This window comes from Aquarana catesbeiana, linkage group LG05 (assembly GCF_042186555.1).
Source record: "Aquarana catesbeiana isolate 2022-GZ linkage group LG05, ASM4218655v1, whole genome shotgun sequence".
In the NCBI taxonomy this organism is placed as follows: Eukaryota; Metazoa; Chordata; class Amphibia; order Anura; family Ranidae; genus Aquarana; species Aquarana catesbeiana.
In genome coordinates, this window is record NC_133328.1 from 83,222,629 (window position 1) to 83,242,124 (window position 19,496).

At 40.9% G+C, this 19,496-nt stretch overlaps 1 protein-coding gene across 1 annotated transcript in view; it reads left to right on the forward strand.

The window, feature by feature from the left end:
• The first annotated feature begins 8,880 nt into the window (after positions 1–8,880).
• VIPR2 (vasoactive intestinal peptide receptor 2) overlaps positions 8,881–19,496 on the forward strand; it is a 193,191-nt gene continuing 182,575 nt past the window's right edge. Inside the window, 1 exon segment of the mRNA XM_073629924.1 lies at positions 8,881–9,392. Coding sequence (XP_073486025.1) covers positions 9,342–9,392 — 51 coding nt within the window. The 5' untranslated portion in view covers positions 8,881–9,341.

Below are 19,496 nucleotides of genomic sequence, written 5' to 3' on the forward strand. Positions count from 1 at the left end.
TTTCCCTTTTTTAAATGAACTGTTTCCACTATCAAAAGATATTCAATTTGTGTAAATACACGGTTAAATGTAACCTTCATTTTATCATGTTTGGAAAACAGATTAAAAAAATAATTGTGATTACATTGTTTATCATTAGATTCGTTAACCCGGCACATTTTGTTATAAATGTTTTGTCTAAAAATCTGGAATTGGCATGGTGTCCTTCCAGCTTATCACTGACCTCTCATCCCAGCCACATTCTTTCATGAGAGCACAAAGGAGGGGGTCGCATCTGCGTACATGACACACACAAGGGATAGAACTAAAGGTTCCAGCATTCACACACATACACGAATATATCTCTCTTAAATCGCTTACTTTTTTCCCATTTGTACACAACACATGCATATCATTCGCTCACTTTCTTTTAACTCTTATTACTCTGTTTCTTGACTTTACTAGTTGTAGAGCCTGACCCCAGATTCATCCCACAACTTAACATGAAAATGTCCCTTTTTGTCTAGTGTCAATTGTCACCCTTCATCCATCCTGCTCACATAGATAGCTGTTTCTCTAGCTGTTTTACTCTGCATGATTCTTAGTCCCTGTGGACCTTGGTAACCCAGTTACCCATTGTGGATCACTGTCCACTTTAACCATTAATCTAGGGGCTAAGTATAGGCGGAACCGCACCTTCGGTTCATATATAGCGCTCCATTTGCGCTGGGCATTTTTGAGGGTCTCTTACCCTTCATTCCCTTACTTAATTTAATGCCCATAATGACTGACCAGTCTTCTCTACATGTGCCTATACCCTCTTGCCTCTAAACTACTTTATCTAGGAGATGTACAACATATACCTGTGAACAGCACTATTCTTCCCTTTCTTATCTATAACACTCAGATGGACAGTAGACAGTGACAACATATAACCACCAATCAATACAGTTCGATTAAGTAAAATAGGTACCCTTTGTCCCAAAAATGCCTTACCGATCAAGGAAGTCTGATAACTCAAATGTAAGCAAAAGGCTTACCTCAGCCGGCTGATTATCAGAAATTCCCGGATCGTCTCAAGGTCCTCGTTTCGGATTCTCAGGGTCACCTGTAAAGCCCCTCCTGGCTGGCTCACCATGTGACTTGGACATTTTGATGATAGGCAACTCCTATCCTTATACTGATTAGTGGTTCCAAATTAATAATAACTACTGCAGTAGGGAACAGACACAAACGATACACTCAGCATCTTTCCAAATAACTGTTCTGCTTTATTATGACACAATTGAAGGTTTTTATACACTTGATTATGTAGGTATCACATTAATATTACAATTGTACGTTTATGGTAACAAGGGGCGTTACATAGGCAGGCTAATTCTAATCAGAACTCGAAAGAATGTAAACATGTACTGAAAACATTATTAGTGCCATGTGCACAGTGAGGGCAGTGTGCAATATATACACAATAGAATGCAATTATATACAGAACTTACAAATTTCCATTACACTGGACACCCCATGTTTTAAAAACCCTGTTTTTTATAAATAATATAAAAACAGGCTTTTTAAAACATGGGATGTCCAGACATTTTAAGGGGTGACACAATGAAGATCCATCTGGTCTTGTCTTCTATGGCATAGACAAGATCAAAGGACATTGGGGAGGTGACAACAAAAGGATTAAAATATCTCAAGACAAGACCAAATGGATCTTCACTTTGGACACCTTTCAGCCTAAAGGCTTGAACATTGATATCGATTTGAACTGTTTCCTCAGTAATTTCTAATTTAAAAAAAAATTGTCAGCCTTTTTTCCATTTTTGCAGTTCCTCTCCTATACACATGAAGTTCTAGCTGCTTCAGAGAGATCATAGGAATGTATCTTTGGAACATAGTCAGTATATAGATATATATCTTTTATAACCCACCCTTTTTTTTATAAGAATTTTCATCTGCATTTTTTGCACAGATGTCACCAACCTATGTATATACCTCTATATAGGTAGTATATTAGATATATATCTCTTATAACCCCTTGTTTCTAGCATCAGAATTTCCTACATGAATTTCCATCAGTAACTTCTGCAAAGATGTCACCTATATATATATATATATATATATATATTTTTTTTTTTTTATAATTTTTTTATCTTGTTTTTATCACGTTAATTTTATCTTGTTATTATGATTTTCTTGATGATTGTTATACCAATATTGTCATACCAACAAGCGGTGTTCCCACATATGATTCGGATTAACATAGTCCTTTTAAATCTTAATTTTCCGTCATGTTGCGGAGAAGTACTGTTTACACATTGGCCAATTGATTTGTACTACTACTATTGCCACCAAGTCCGGACTAACCAAAAATGGCCACTGTCACATGGCCAATAATTGGGATACACCTCATACCATATAAAAACCGGATGGTGTAGCAAGATGGCGCTGCTCCAGATGACGTCCCAGCAATGAAACGCCGTATGCTACACAGTGGCTCATACTGTGAAGATGAAATACCTCCTTGTGAGGTGAATAGCGGTGAGTGCGTTTCCTATGGGGCACCTTTTAAAGAAGCACTGAGTAACAGTTTTTGAAGAGCACTTTGTCACCTTATTATTTGCATGATATTTTGGACTTTGTAGTGCACCAGCAAAGGTTACTTAAGGATTTTTTATGCTGAGTCCAGCACAATATATTACCATAATAATATTGGTTTCATTTGCGATTATTGCACAGGAACATATTTACATATTTTTTATGCACCATTAAGGTTTTTTGATTCATGTTTTTCACACTATTGGGTTATTTATTTATTGGATTATTTATTTTAGATTGTGGTCCTCTGCATAGGAGGCTCATGCCATTGCATTTTCTGCCTAGGATTAAAATATGAGCATGTGGGCAAATCAAATCGTTGTTTTTTGTGTTTTTGTGTTCTTTGCACTTCTGTGTTTTTGCACTCTTGTTCAGTTGTCAGTTATCAGCACATTAGTCTGCCATAATTATTTAGACATTTGCACTAACAGCATATTTGCACCTGACATGCATTTTTTCACTTTGTTAAAGCATTTATTTGCACAGGATTCATTACGTCAGTAGGGGGCTGTTGAGCACCACAAATTCAGAACAGCGGCATCTCTATCCCTTTTCACTTTTTTGTTATTTTGAAGTCTGCATTTGGTTTTGATTTACACCATTAAAGATCACAGTTTGCCATTTTTGGCCTTTATAGCAGGATTACTGGGCATTTTTTAAAGTGTATGTATAGCCAAAACATTTTTTTGTTTTGGATAGAGTAGGAAAGGGTTTAAAATCCATATCCATTCATTTTTTCTGTCTGTGCACAATTGTGGAAATTTCACTTTACTTCCTGTCCCAGAAATGCAACAGAAAGTTGAAGGAAATTGCCCAAAAGATATTTTAATGAAAAATCAATGATAAAATGAAGATGGTAAAGCAAAAATATTGCAGGTAGAAAATATATAAAAGGTGAGGTTTTATGCAACCATCAGTAACTTACCTTATTAGTTTGTTGCAATAGAAAATTGAGTACTGTCCGTGATACCTTTGTTATTTGCACTAACATACAATTTTTCAGGACAAGCTTTTGGGGTACATCCCCTTCTTCAAGTCCAAGCAGTAATTTTCTATGTCACAATTGTACTAATATGGCTACAATGAAATCAAGTTTGTTGCAACATATTTATTAAATGAACTGATTGGAAAAGTCTCTAAGGTCTCAGAACTTGTCTTTCACCTCATTGTAAAGATAAGTTCTTTTGTTCATTTCTGTAATGCCCTGTACACACGACCGCTTTTGCTGTCGGAAAAAACTCCGAAGGTTTCTCCGACGGAACTCCGACGGAATTCCGCTCAAGCAGTCTTGCCTACACACGGTCACACCAAAGTCCTACCGTCCAGAACGCGTACAACACATACACCGGGACTAGAAAAAGGAAGTGCAATAGCCAGTAGCCAATAGCTTTCGCCTCGTACTTGCTTCAGAGCATGCGTTGTTTTTGGTCTGTCGAACAGCATACAGATGAGCGGGTATCCCGATAGAAATTGGTTCCATCGGAAATATTTAGAACATGTTCCATTTCTAGGTCCGTCAGAATTTTCTAAAAAAAAAAAGTCCCATGAGGCATACACACGATCGGAATAGATGATGAAAAGCTTCCGTCTGACTTTTTCTGTCGGACATTCCACTCATGTGTACGCAGCATTATACTTGCTGCATGTTGGCTAATCCTCAGGAACGGCAATAGATGGATCGAATTTTAGCAAGTCCCTGCTGAACCATTGCAAATTTTGATCCATTTATGGCAAACCTCATTCTATGGCAATGGAGTCAACTGAGGTTGCTAATACAATGTTTATTTGACTTGTGACAGTGCTAGGCCCCTCCACTGTGTGAAAGTAGGCAAAATCGAAACATGGTTTTCACAAATGCAGAGTGAAGGGCTCCAGATTATCTGTGTTGAGTCCAGAGTCCGAAGGCTTCAAAGAGTCTTAGGTGGAACAAAGCCTTCAATCCTGTGTCCATGCCTTACTGGGAACCTGCAGGCTGTGTGAGTGTGCAAGTGTGCACAGGTATGCATACTTGTAAGTAAAGACCTGATCCTGACCATAGTGCAGAGCTCCCGTTAGGAGACGGGTGTGTCCCATCCAGGAGAAAGGTCTGCTTTGCTGAGGGGACATTTGCGCTTCACCAGAAATCTAGGAGGTCCCAGGCTGGGAGGCAGGAGGGTTTCAGACAGATACCAGGAAATCCCCTATTGAGAGGCCAAGGCTTGGGCCTCTGCAGCAGGGTGACCCTGAAGCTACCCTCCTGCCTAACATCTTTCAAATGAAAAATCAAAGGAGCCAAATGGAAAATTGTTAGCCAAACAGTGGCTGCATCAAATCAGATGCAGGTGTTGGAATACAATAGCTGCAGCAGAACATTCGGCAGCCCTTTACTGTATAGCATGGGTGGAGAAATCTGTGCATTTAGCCCACAGACTGAATGAAAACATCTATCGTGTTTCCCTGAAAACAAGACCAGGTCATATATTAATTTTGTCTACAAAAAACACATTAGGGCTTATTTTCAGGGGTTGTCTTATTTACTTATGGTAGGTACAACAATCTACATTTATTCAAATACAGTCATGTCTTCATGACGGTCTTAAAGTGGTTGTAACCCTAATAATGTTTTTATAAAAATACCCTGGTCCTGTAAAGCATGATATACAGCACAGTGCCTGTTCTGTGTCATTTATCCCTCTCTATGTTCTAAAAAACCTGAAATAAAACCTGGAATAAAACAATAAAATGTTTTTTTTTTAAAGTTCCTGTGTCCCCTGTCTTCTTCCTCTCTCCCCCTTTCAGCTCAGGAGTCAGCATTATGACATTCTGTAATCCCAAAAATAAACCTTGGTTAAAGTCATTGTAAAATTATCTAATCCGTTTTGTAAAAAGATTATATAATGTGCAGTGTGTCTCCTTTTGTAACGTTATTGTGGAAAATACCTTATTTACAGAGCCTCTGGGTGCTCATGTGACCCGCCGGAGCTCTTCTTCCCCGCTCCGAGCATTACAGAGGAAGGGACCGCTGTCATCAGCCGGGAAGAGAGGAGAAGATCTCCGGTGGGTCACAGGAGCACCCAGTGGCACTGTAAATAAGGCACTTTCCACAATTAAGTTACAAAAGGAGACACACTGCACATTATATAATCTTTTTACAAAAATGGATTACATTTTTTTTACAAGGACTTTAACTAGGGCTTATTTTCTGGGTAGGGCTTATATTGCAGCCATCCCCAAAAATAACTCTAGGTCTTATTTTCAGGGTAGGGCTTATTATCGCGGAAACAGGGGTATGTGTGTATGCCAGCTTTAAACAGGTGATCCTAGCAGAGGGGTACTATTTTGGATAATAATTGTTGAGCACCTACAGCAGGCTTTCTTAACTAAGACTTCATTGAACCCTTGATACCCTTCAAAGTTTGCTAGGGGTTTCTTGAGCACTGTGTCAGAAACCATGAATCAGACCGAGACAGAAGTACAGTTAATCACACTTGTTTAATAATAATAAAAGGGTAAACAGAGTAAGAGTAATCAATACATAGCCAGAGTTCAGTAACCAGATCAGGTAGTCAGCCAATGCCAATGACAGAGAGCCAGAGATCAACATAGTAGTACAGTAAGCAGGATCAGGAGCCAGAAGGGACATCAGCCGAGCAACAGGAACGCAGGGGAAAGTCTCAGAGATGTGACCAAAGGCGAAGGCAGAGATGAAGTGAGCTGGACACCTTTAAGTAGGCAGGACTGATGAGCAGATCATCAACAGCTGAGTCACTGTGGAGAGAAAGGAGCTGGCAATTAGCCGACAGCTGAGCAGCCAACTCAGAGAAGGAAGGGGTGAGCCCAGCCCTGAAACACTGGAAGCATTGATGGATTTCTCTCTTGAATGACCACCAATGTAAGAGGGTCCTTCAACCACCAATCTAGTGTACTTCTCCTGCTGACATATAATGTAATGAAGAACTACACTCACTTCAATTGCTTGGTAACACAAATTGCTAATCAGCCAATCACATGGCAGCAACTCAATGCATTTAGGCATTTAGAATTTGAGTATTTCAAAAAACTACTGATCTACTTGGAATATTATCCACAACCATCTCTAGGTTTACAGAGAATGGTATGAAAAAGAGAAAATATCCAGTAAGCGGCAGTTGTGTGGATGAAAATGCCTTGTTGATGTCAGAGGTCAGAGGGGAATGGGTAGACTGATTTGAGATGATAGAAAGGCAACAGTAACTCAAATAACCACTTGTAACAACCAAGGTATGCAGAATTCCATCTCTGAATGTACAACACATCGAACCTTGAAGCAGATGGGCTGCAGCAGCAGAAGACCACACCGGGTGCCACTCCCGCCAGCTAAGAACAGGAAACTGAGGCTACAATTCACACAGGATCACTAAAATTGGATAGTAGAAGATTGGAAAAACGTTACCTGGTCTGATGAGTCTCGATTTCAGCTGTGACATTCCGATGGTAGGGTCAGAATTTAGCATAAACAACATGAAAGCATGGATCCATCCTGCCATGTATCAACGGTTCTGGCTGGTGGTGGTGTATTGGTGTGGGGGATATTTTCATGGTACACTTTGGGCCCCTTAGTACCAACTGAGCATCGTTTAAACACCACAGCTTACCTGAGTGTAGTTGCTGACCATGTCCATTCCTTTATGACTACAGTGTACCCATCTTCTGATGGCTACTTCCAGCAGGATAATGCACCATGTCACAAAGCTCAAATCATCTCCAACTGGTTTCCTGAACATGACAATGAGTTCACTGTACTCCAATGGCCTCCACAGTCACCAGATCTCAATCCAATAGAGTACCTTTGGGATGTGGTAGAACGGTAGATTTGCATCATGGATGTGCAGCCCGCAGACCTGCAGAAACTGCGTGATGCGATCATGTCAATATGGACCAAAATCTCTGGGGAATGTTTTCAATACCTTGCTGAATCTATGTCACGAAGGCAGTTAAGGCAGTTCTGAAGGCAAAATGGGATCCAAACCAGTACGAGCAAGGTGTACCTTATAAAGTGTCCGGTGAGTGTATATTGACAAGCAACGGAAAGGGGTCACTTCTCCACTGTGTATCTTTTCTGGCCATTATTCTTTTTACATTCAATTATTACTGAAAGTGGGAGCAATGGCGGATTGATCTGCTCTCTGACTATCAATATAAGAGGACACTGCATTGACCATGCATGTAAGTGGGTCCTTTTCTCACTGACCACTAATCAAGGGTATGTCTCTCATTGACAAACAATGTAAACAAGCATTACTTTGACAAGCAATGGAAGGGGTCAAATCTCCACTGACATTTGTTTTTTGACCATTATTAACAAATCATTTCATTTGATGATTTTTGCTAAAAAAATTCTAAGTGATGCCAAATTCTTTATTTTTTGGTTTATTTTTGTATCTATTACTATTTTGGTATGCCAATGTACCATGAACAACGATATACATTTTTTTTTAGCAGGGGTTCTCCAAGACCTTCATATTATTTCCGGGGTTCCTTCAGGTTAAAAAGGTTAAGAAAGGCTGGCCTACAGGCTCCCGTGGTGAGAATCTAACTCTGATAAACACTCAATCAGCATTCAACTGCTTTTGTATTGTTCAGTCTAACATTGTGAACACGGGTACATGAAGATACTGTAATTAACATTGACATTAATTGTTCATGTTGACGTGTAACAAAAACTCTTGCAAAGTGTCCCTTTTGCCAATTTCTGCAGTTTTAGTTGAAATCTGAAGTCCTCTGACCCCCACCCCACAACCGTAATCTTCCAGTGCTGCGGGCGTTAAAACAGAAGGGTTTTTTTTCTGTATCTAAATGCTGAGCCTTAAATATTCTTTTAAATGTTCTTATGTGCATGAACACATAGGATAACATTGAGCTGCTTGTACAGCCAAAGTGCTAAACTCTTGTAGAAGAAGCGTTTTTTAAGCCAGTGTGCACGGATCCTAAAGAAAAAAACCTCAAAAAAACGATTGCAGCCTTGACAAGGACTGGCAAACTGCAATATATTGTGTTTTTAATACTAGGTTTAGATGCAATTTACGAATTATTAACTGTTTATTGAATAAAGCCCCTTCTATCCAATTCATGCATATTCTAACACATTACATTTTTTTTAAAATATGAATAAAGGTAAAAAGTATTCAAAACATTTAAAGGATGAAATGAACAAAACTTTCCTAGCATTAAAAGAAGGAAAAATAAGCAATTACATTCAAGCTTGATTTGGAAATGCTTTTTTTATTTAAGTCTCAATCATCCAAGCCCCCCCTCCCAAGCCTGATCCTGCCCACTCTAGCCATTAGAATATGTAATGCATTAGAATATGAAATCCTTTGCTGCCTGTAAGGATTTTGTCTTATTGCAGAAGCTCCTGTAATGCTTCAAGTTGAGTTACTAAGTGCAATGAGTGCTCTGAATCAACAGCTCTGGAGTTCAGCAGGGGAAGTTGTGATTTTCATGGACTGACTCTGTTTAGCAGGTCATAATTTGTAGCTCCAAAGGTGCTGGGTAGCTCTAGAGGATTTGTTTTGGGAAAAAATTACTTTTTATTTTAAATCATTTTTTTATTTTTATATTTCATTCAACTTTTTTTTTAACGCTGTGGACAATAAGAACGGTTTTTACTTTGATCTTCGGAAGAATCAAGTGCATGTCAGTATAATGAAATGTTATTTATAAGGAAGTCTGGACCACATGCTGCTGGATCTTAATGTATTGCAATGACCACCCAGGAATCTTTGTAACCTGAATTACTCTTTACGATGAAGACCTTATTCTCTGTGTTGCTTTTAACTTTTCCTCTCCTGCTCATCGTGAGTATCTGGATTATGTAAATCTCTTGTGAATGTTGCCTAAAATAAATTGTTCACGGTTTGCTAACACCTGATGTTTTCACCGACAGTGTAGTCATTCGAAGATTTAATTTGCTAATGAATGTTATCCTGTTTTCTGCTTTGTAAATTTGTCTAACTACTTTTAACTTGAAAATAATGTAAGTAGGACAAGTACTTTGGGTGCAATGACTGTATTGCTACTTTATTGTGATAGATGTTGGAATACAGAGGTGCAAACTTTTAGAAAAAGACACGTAGGATAAATGTGTATCCCAAACACTTGACACGTGCATTTTTACATACATACACATACACACGTGCACGCACATTCCCCCAATTATAGCAACGATTATTGCATAATATATTGGTACATCATCAATGAAGAATCATAATCATATTCTGTCATGCAAATGCACCAAAATGTTATGCAAATCTATGTATATCAGAAAGTCAGTGGGAATTTTATGCAACATTTTGGATATTTGTGTCTGTCAATCTATATACATTCTCAATATCTATCTATCTATCTATCTATCTATCTATCTATCTATCTATCTATCTATCTATCTATCTATCTATCTATCTATCTCTGTCTCATTCTTTCTTATCTTTTTTATTACTTGGTATCACTATTATTATTATTACAACTATGCAAATGTTTGTAAGCAAGCTATACAACATTATTTCTATATACAAAAAGACATTAGAAATGAGACCAACCTTTAGTTTATTGAATTAAGTCCGGAGTGTTTACTTTTGATTGCATCTATTCAAGCCTACATGGAGAGGGCGCTGTTGCACTTCCATGAATGAAATCCTCACTACTCAACAATGTTTCTCTGTTATCATTGTACAAGCTTTACTATTAACTCCAAGAAGTTCCAATATTTCAGTATCTATATCTATATAGATAGATAGATAGATAGATAGATAGATAGATAGATAGATAGATAGATAGATAGATAGATAGATAGATAGATAGATAGATAGATAGATATATTTTGTGTGTTACAGTATGATATATATCAATATAATAGATTTGACAACATGTTTAATAGCTTTTATATATTAATGCATTTACCTATATAACAATATTAAAAAGTTAAAAAAAAAAATACTCAAAAAATATGAAAATGAGTTAGATGCTTAGCAAAGTTTGGAAAGTAACGGTGAATAAATTATTGGAAGAAATGATTATTGAAAACACATGCATTTATATATAGAACAGATTTGAGATCTGGGCTGACAAATATATATGAAAATTGTTGAAAACCACTAAACATTAAAAAAAAAAATAAAAAAAATGGTAGTACCTTGATGTGGCCTCACAATACAGGATTACTAATCCTTTTTAGCGGTCTTGAACATTTTTTATATATATTTGCTCTTAATAGAAATATCGAAGCTGATATTGTTACTCATTATTTGCGCCTTTATTAGCCCGCCTCTGTTCTATATAGATCTATATATATATATATATATATGTATACGTACCTAATATACCTGGCAAGCTTCCTAGCATTTAGGAATTGAATAATGTATGTCAGTTCACGTTGTGCCTTTATGCCCGTTGGTGGTCACATAACTGGGTCCGAAGTTCAGGCAAATTAAATGAAGATCTTTTGGTCAGTTTTGAAAAACTTAATTCCACACCTTTATCAGCAGTGCATGTGTCTTCATCAAAGAGATGTAGATAGATTTTCATTCCAAAGCTTGTTAGTACATTTAGGGGGAGATTTACTAAACTGATGTACACAGAATCTGGTGCAGCTGTGCATAGCAACCAATCAGCTTCTAACTTCAATATGTTCAATTAAGCTTTGACAATCTGTGCACAGCTGCACCAGATTTTGTTTTAGTAAATAACCCTCAAAGTGTCAATGTCTGCCAAACACGGCAGGCAGAAATATTTTTTTCCTTGTCGCTATGCAGGCAATTCTAACGCTGAAGAGTGAGATTGATGGGCCTTTGACAATAAAATCTGGAAGTTCATTGGTTACTATGCACAGCTGCACCAGATTCTCTGTGCACCAGTTATAGTAAATCTCCCCCTTTGTGTGCATATTTGACACATAATTTGTCGTGCGCTTTTGTAGACTATTGGTAACACTGAGATCTCTTATTTTTTGCATTAGTTCTGCCTTGGAAAAGTAATCAGCAATGGAAACTCAGTGGTTTTAACTCGTTATATTGGTTAGTATAAAACAGTGTTTCTCAAGGCATCCCAACAGGTCATGTTTCCAGGATTTCCCTCAGATGAAATGGCTGTGGTAATTACTAAGGCAGTGAAACTGATCAAATCACCTGTGCAAAATAATGGGAAACCTGAAAACATGACCTGTTGGGGCGCCTTGAGGACTGGAGTTGAGGAACACTGGTATAAAAGATGCCTGGAGCTGACAACTATTGACACGTTCCCTGTGCCTGGGAACAGCAAGTAATTATTCAAAATAGAAGTGCCCATAGAGAGTTTATTATTACACACTATCATCTGTCTAGGCACAGAAAGGCGTAATGGAAACAATCCTTTTATTAATTGCTAAGTAATTAGTCCAAGTGTTATTTTCTTAGAACCAGGACTGACACCTCCTATAATGCAGGGATTAGGAGGCAGTGATACCTGCACTCTGGAGCTGGGGGAGGTCATAAATTCCAAGCAGTATATTTTGATGTTGTGGATGTATTACAATTTACCGATGCTAAAAGAAACCCTGCTTATTGGGTATTCAGAAACCACCAAGAAAGCATATTTCCACTTTATACAAACCTCGACTAGTAAACTTTTTGGCATTCCATTAGAGTCCTGTAAAAAAGCTGAGTATATCCATCATCCTACTGGTTTGGTTAAAGGTAGATTATACTCTTTTACAGAGCAGAGAATAAAAGTGATTACTGTAAACTGATTGGTGGTGTTTATCAAGGGGAAAAATACTTGCTTGGTGGTACCTATTCATCTGGTACAGTACTTCTGTCAGTGATTTTTTTTTTTTCTGAGGACAAATTATCTTTAAAGGGCAACTTAAATTTAAACAAAACCCCCCCTCGCAGCCTCCTAATGCCTGGGTTGAATGAAAAGAAAACTGTCAGCTCCGGTCAGACTAGCTGTACTAAACATCTGAAGTTAGTACAGTGATCTCCCCCCGCTGAGCTGTTATGTTCTGACAGGGGGACCCCGCCAGAACACTCTTTTGGCTGAGAGCTCTGATTGGGAGTCGGTCAGCTACTGGTTTTCCAGCATGCTTGTCCGACAGACCGACATACACACCGGCCGAATGTCGGCCCTTTTTCTTTTAACTAGCCGGTGTCTCCCAACATTCGGCACGTGTGTTCCGGGCTTAACCTAATCTAGAACCCAACCCCCCTTTTTTTCCCCACCACATACACACCTATGTGCTTGCTTACCTCTTCTGAATAGTGGCAGTGTGCTCCAATGTTATCGAGGTGCTTCCTTCACCTACAGCCTTTTGTCCAAAATCAACTCTTCCATCTGTGCAGTCCATTTGCAAATCCACAGCTTTCGATCTTCAAAATTCACCATCTAAATCTAAATTATTACACTGACAACAGCATTTTGAAAGTGAGTATCTGTTATGCCCCGTACACACGGTCGGACTTTGTTCGGACATTTCGACAACAAAATCCTAGGATTTTTTCCGACGGATGTTGGCTCAAACTTGTTTTGCCTACACACGGTCGCACAAAGTTGTCGGAATTTCCGATCGCCAACAACGCGGTGACGTACACCACGTACGACGAGACTAGAAAAGGCCGGTTCAGAACCAAGCGCGGCACCCTTTGGGCTCCTTTTGCTAATCTCGTGTTAGTAAAAGTTTGGTGAGAGACGATTCGCGCTTTTTCAGACTCGTGGCTTTCAGATCGTTTTCTGACGTTCAGTTTGTGCTTGTGGGTTTGTATCTGCTCTTCAGTGCGTGCAGTCAGTTCGTATCGGAGTTTTCTGTGTGATCTTGCCTGCTCGTTGCTGCTTTTCAGGTCGCTCTTCACAGGCCTTGCTGTTCTTCAGTGCGTTCTGTTACTTTGTTCTGAGCAGCCGACCGTTTTCTAGCCATGTTTCGTATGCGTACTCCTCGTACAGTTCGTGCTGTGCGGGGGCTTGGTGTTGGGGTCCTGACCTTGACACAAGTCCAGTCCATGAACAGGGTGGGGAGGAGTTCATGGACCAAGAATTGGTTGCTTCAGCGTGACCAGTTCTCTCATATGCCTTTGCTCCGTGAGAATAATCCTGATGATTTCAGGAACTTTCTCAGGATGACGGACCCCGTATTTCACCGTTTGTTGGCTTCGCTGACCCCCTATATCAGCAGGCAGGATACCTGCATGAGGCAAGCCATCACTCCGGAGCAGAGGCTGGTCGCTACCTTGCGGTATTTGGCCACAGGGAGAAGCCTGCAGGACCTCAAGTTCTCGACAGGCATCTCCCCCCAGGCTCTTCTTTGTGGACATTTACTGCTTGTGTTTGTTTGAGCTGACCCTGACAGAAATGTGTGGAGTGCAGAGAATGTCGTGATTGTGTAACCTTATACAAAGCACTGTTGGCTGTTATTTACTAAATGCAAAGACACTTTTCACTACAAGTGCACTTGCAACTGCACTGAAACAGCACTTGTAGTGCAAAGTGGATTTCCCCTTAGGAAATAACCCCCATTTTCTCATAAAACAACAATTACATCACCCCAAAAGTGTTGTAGTGTTGAGACAATAATCCACACATTCTTGATGAACAATCTTTTTAACCACTTGCCGACCGCCTAACGTATATATACGTCGGCAGAATGGCACGGGCAGGCAGAATCACGTACCTGTACGTGATCTGCCTCCCGCGGGCGGGGGGTCCGATCGGACCCCCCCCCGGTGCCATCGGCGGTCGGCATCTGACTGGGAGCGTCGGGAGGCGAGGGGGAGACCATCCGATCGTGGCCCCCCCCTCGCGATCGCTCCCAGCCAATGGGAATCCTCCTCTGCCTGTGTATAGTTTCACACAGGCAGAGGATGTGATGTCATCTCTCCTCGGTCTGGCAGTTTCCGTCCAGCGCCGAGGAGAGAAGACATGTAAGTGCACAACACACAAACACACACAGTAGAACATGCCAGGCATACCTTACACCCCCGATCCCCCCCCGATCGCCCCCCGACCCCCCCCCAATCACCCCCCCCCCCCCGTCACAAACTGACATTAGCAGTATTTTTTTTTTTTTTTTTTTTTTTTTCTGATTACTGCATAGTGTCAGTTTGTGACAGTTACAGTGTTAGGGCAGTGAGTGGTAGCCCCCTTTAGGTCTAGGATACCCCCCTAACCCCCCCTAATAAAGTTTTAACCCCTTGATCACCCCCTGTCACCAGTGTCACTAAGCGATCATTTTTCTGATCGCTGTATTAGTGTCGCTGGTGACGATAGTTAGAGACGTAAATATTTAGGTTCGCCGTCAGCGTTTTATAGCGTCAGGGACCCCCATATACTATCTAATAAAGGTTTTAACCCCTTGATTGCCCCCTAGTTAACCCTTTCACCACTGATCACCGTATAACTGTTACGGGTGACGCTGGTTAGTTTGTTTATTTTTTATAGTGTCAGGGCACCCGCCGTTTATTACCGAATAAAGGTTTAGCCCCCTGATCGCCCGGCGGTGATATGCGTCGCCCCAGGCAGCGTCAGATTAGCGCCAGTACCGCTAACACCCACGCACGCAGCATACGCCTCCCTTAGTGGTATAGTATCTGATCGGATCAATATCTGATCCAATCAGATCTATACTAGCGTCCCCAGCAGTTTAGGGTTCCCGAAAACGCAGTGTTAGCGGGATCAGCCCAGATACTCGCTAGCACCTGCGTTTTGCCCCTCTGCCCGGCCCACCCAAGTGCAGTATCGATCGATCACTGTCACTTACAAAACACTAAACGCATAACTGCAGCGTTCGCATAGTCAGGCCTGATCCCTGCGATCGCTAACAGTTTTTTTGGTAGCGTTTTGGTGAACTGGCAAGCACCAGCCCCAGGCAGCGTCAGATTAGCGCCAGTACCGCTAACACCCACGCACGCACCGTACACCTCCCTTAGTGGTATAGTATCTGATCGGATCAATATCTGATCTGATCAGATCTATACTAGCATCCCCAGCAGTTTAGGGTTCCCACAAACGCAGTGTTAGCGGGATCAGCCCAGATACCTGCTAGCACCTGCGTTTTGCCCCTCCGCCCGGCCCACCCAAGTGCAGTATCGATCGATCACTGACACTTACAAAACACTAAACACATAACTGCAGCGTTCGCAGAGTCAGGCCTGATCACTGCGATCGCTAACAGTTTTTCTGGTAGCGTTTTGGTGAACTGGCAAGCACCAGCCCCAGGCAGCGTCAGGTTAGCGCCAGTACCGCTAACACCCACGCACGCAGCATACGCCTCCCTTAGTGGTATAGTATCTGAACGGATCAATATCTGATCTGATCAGATCTATACTAGCGTCCCCAGCAGTTTAGGGTTCCCACAAACGCAGTGTTAGCGGGATCAGCCCAGATACCTGCTAGCACCTGCGTTTTGCCCCTCCGCCCGGCCCAGCCCAGCCCACCCAAGTGCAGTATCGATCGATCACTGTCACTTACAAAACACTAAACGCATAACTGCAGCGTTCGCAGAGTCAGGCCTGATCCTTGCGATCGCTAACAGTTTTTTTGGTAGCGTTTTGGTGAACTGGCAAGCACCAGCGGCCTAGTACACCCCGGTCGTAGTCAAACCAGCACTGCAGTAACACTTGGTGACGTGGCGAGTCCCATAAGTGCAGTTCAAGCTGGTGAGGTGGCAAGCACAAGTAGTGTCCCGCTGCCACCAAGAAGACGAACACAGGCCCGTCGTGCCCATAATGCCCTTCCTGCTGCATTCGCCAATCCTAATTGGGAACCCACCGCTTCTGCGGCGCCCGTACTTCCCCCATTCACATCCCCAACCAAATGCAGTCGGCTGCATGAGAGGCATTTTCTTTATGTCCTCCCGAGTACCCCTACCCAACGAACCCCCCCCCAAAAAAGATGTCGTGTCTGCAGCAAGCGCGGATATAGGCGTGACACCCGCTATTATTGTCCCTCCTGTCCTGACAATCCTGGTCTTTGCATTGGTGAATATTTTGAACGCTACCATGCACTAGTTGAGTATTAGCGTAGGGTACAGCATTGCACAGACTAGGCACACTTTCACAGGGTCTCCCAAGATGCCATCGCATTTTGAGAGACCCGAACCTGGAACCGGTTACAGTTATAAAAGTTAGTTACAAAAAAAAGTGTAAAAAAAAAAAAAAACACATACAAAAATATAAAATAAAAAAAAAATAGTTGTCGTTTTATTGTTCTTTCTCTCTCTATTCTCTCTCTCTATTGTTCTGTTCTTTTTTACTGTATTCTATTCTGCAATGTTTTATTGTTATTATGTTTTATCATGTTTGCTTTTCAGGTATGCAATTTTTTATACCTTACCGTTTACTGTGCTTTATTGTTAACCATTTTTTTGTCTTCAGGTACGCCATTCACGACTTTGAGTGGTTATACCAGAATGATGCCTGCAGGTTTAGGTATCATCTTGGTATCATTCTTTTCAGCCAGCGGTCGGCTTTCATGTAAAAGCAATCCTAGCGGCTAATTAGCCTCTAGACTGCTTTTACAAGCAGTGGGAGGGAATGCCCCTCCCCCCCCAACGTCTTCCGTGTTTTTCTCTGGCTCTCCTGTCTCAACAGGGAACCTGAAAATGCAGCCGGTGATTCAGCCAGCTGACCATAGAGCTGATCAGAGACCAGAGTGGCTCCAAACATCTCTATGGCCTAAGAAACCGGAAGCTACGAGCATTTTATGACTTAGATTTCGCCGGATGTAAACAGCGCCATTGGGAAATTGGGAAAGCATTTTATCACACCGATCTTGGTGTGGTCAGATGCTTTGAGGGCAGAGGAGAAATCTAGGGTCTAATAGACCCCAATTTTTGCAAAAAAGAGTACCTGTCACTACCTATTGCTATGATAGGGGATATTTACATTCCCTGAGATAACAATAAAAATGATTAAAAAAAAAAAAAAAATGAAAGGAACAGTTTAAAAATAAGATAAAAAAATAATAATAATAAAGAAAAAAAAAAAAAAAAAAAAAAAGCACCCCTGTCCCCCCTGCTCTCGCGCTAAGGCGAACGCAAGCGTCGGTCTGGCGTCAAATGTAAACAGCAATTGCACCATGCATGTGAGGTATCGCCGCGAAGGTCAGATCGAGGGCAGTAAGTTTAGCAGTAGACCTCCTCTGTAAATCTAAAGTGGTAACCTGTAAAGGCTTTTAAAGGCTTTTAAAAATGTATTTAGTTTGTCGCCACTGCACGTTTGTGCGCAATTTTAAAGCATGTCATGTTTGGTATCCATGTACTCGGCCTAAGATCATCTTTTTTATTTCATCAAACATTTGGGCAATATAGTGTGTTTTAGTGCATTAAAATGTAAAAAAGTGTGTTTTTTCCCCAAAAAATGCGTTTGAAAAATCGCTGCGCAAATACTGTGTGAAAAAAAAAAATGAAACACCCACCATTTTAATCTGTAGGGCATTTGCTTTAAAAAAAATATATAATGTTTGGGGGTTCAAAGTAATTTTCTTGCAAAAAAAAATTATTTTTTTATGTAAACAATAAGTGTCAGAAAGGGCTTTGTCTTCAAGTGGTTAGAAGAGTGGGTGATGTGTGACATAAGCTTCTAGATGTTGTGCATAAAATGCCAGGACAGTTCAAAACCCCCCCAAATGACCCCATTTTGGAAAGTAGACACCCCAAGCTATTTGCTGAGAGTCATGTTGAGTCCATGGAATAATTTATATTGTGACACAAGTTGCGGGAAAGAGACAATTTTTTATTTTTTTTATTTTTTTTTGCGCAAAGTTGTCACTAAATGATATATTGCTCAAACATGCCATGGGAATATGTGAAATTACACCCCAAAATACATTCTGCTGCTTCTCCTGAGTACGGGGATACCACATGTGTGGGACTTTTTGGGAGCCTAGCCGCGTACGGGACCCCGAAAACCAAGCACCGCCTTCAGGCTTTCTTAGGCCGTAAATTTTTGATTTCACTCTTCACTGCCTATCACAGTTTCGGAGGCCATGGAATGCCCAGGTGGCAAAAAAACCCCCCAAATGACCCCATTTTGGAAAGTAGACACCCCAAGCTATTTGATGAGAGGTATAGTGAGTATTTTGCAGACCTCACTTTTTGTCACAAAGTTTTGAAAATTGAAAAAAGAAAAAAAAAAATTTTTTTTCTCGTCTTTCTTTATTTTCAAAAACAAATGAGAGCTGCAAAATACTCACCATGCCTCTCAGCAAATAGCTTGGGGTGTCTACTTTCCAAAATGGGGTCATTTGGGGGGGGTTTGTGCCACCTGGGCATTCCATGGCCTCCGAAACTGTGATAGGCAGTGAGGAGTAAAATCAAAAATGTACGCCCTTAGAAATCCTGAAGGCAGTGATTGGTTTTCGGGGTCCCGTACGCGGCTAGGCTCCCAAAAAGTCCCACACATGTGGTATCCCCATACTCGGGAGAAGCAGCTAAATGTATTTTGGGGTGCAATTCCACATATGCCCATGGCCTGTGTGAGCAATATATCATTTAGTGACAACTTTGTGCAAAAAAAAAAAAAAAAAAAAAAAAAATTTGTCACTTTCCCGCAACTTGTGTCAAAATATAAAACATTCCATGGACTCAACATGCCTCAAAGCAAATAGCTTGGGGTGTCTACTTTCCAAAATGGGGTCATTTGGGGGGGTTTTATGTCATCTGGGCATTTTATGGCCTTCAAAACTGTGATAGGTAGTGAGGAGTAAAATCAAAAATGTACGCCCTTAGAAATCCTGAAGGCAGTGATTGGTTTTCGGGGCCCCGTACGCGGCTAGGCTCCCAAAAAGTCTCACACATGTGGTATCCCCATACTCAGGAGAAGCAGCTAAATGTATTTTGGGGTGCAATTCCACATATGCCCATGGCCTGTGTGAGCAATATATCATTTAGTGACAAATTTTTGTAATTTTTTTTTTTTTTTTTTTTTTTTGTCATTGTT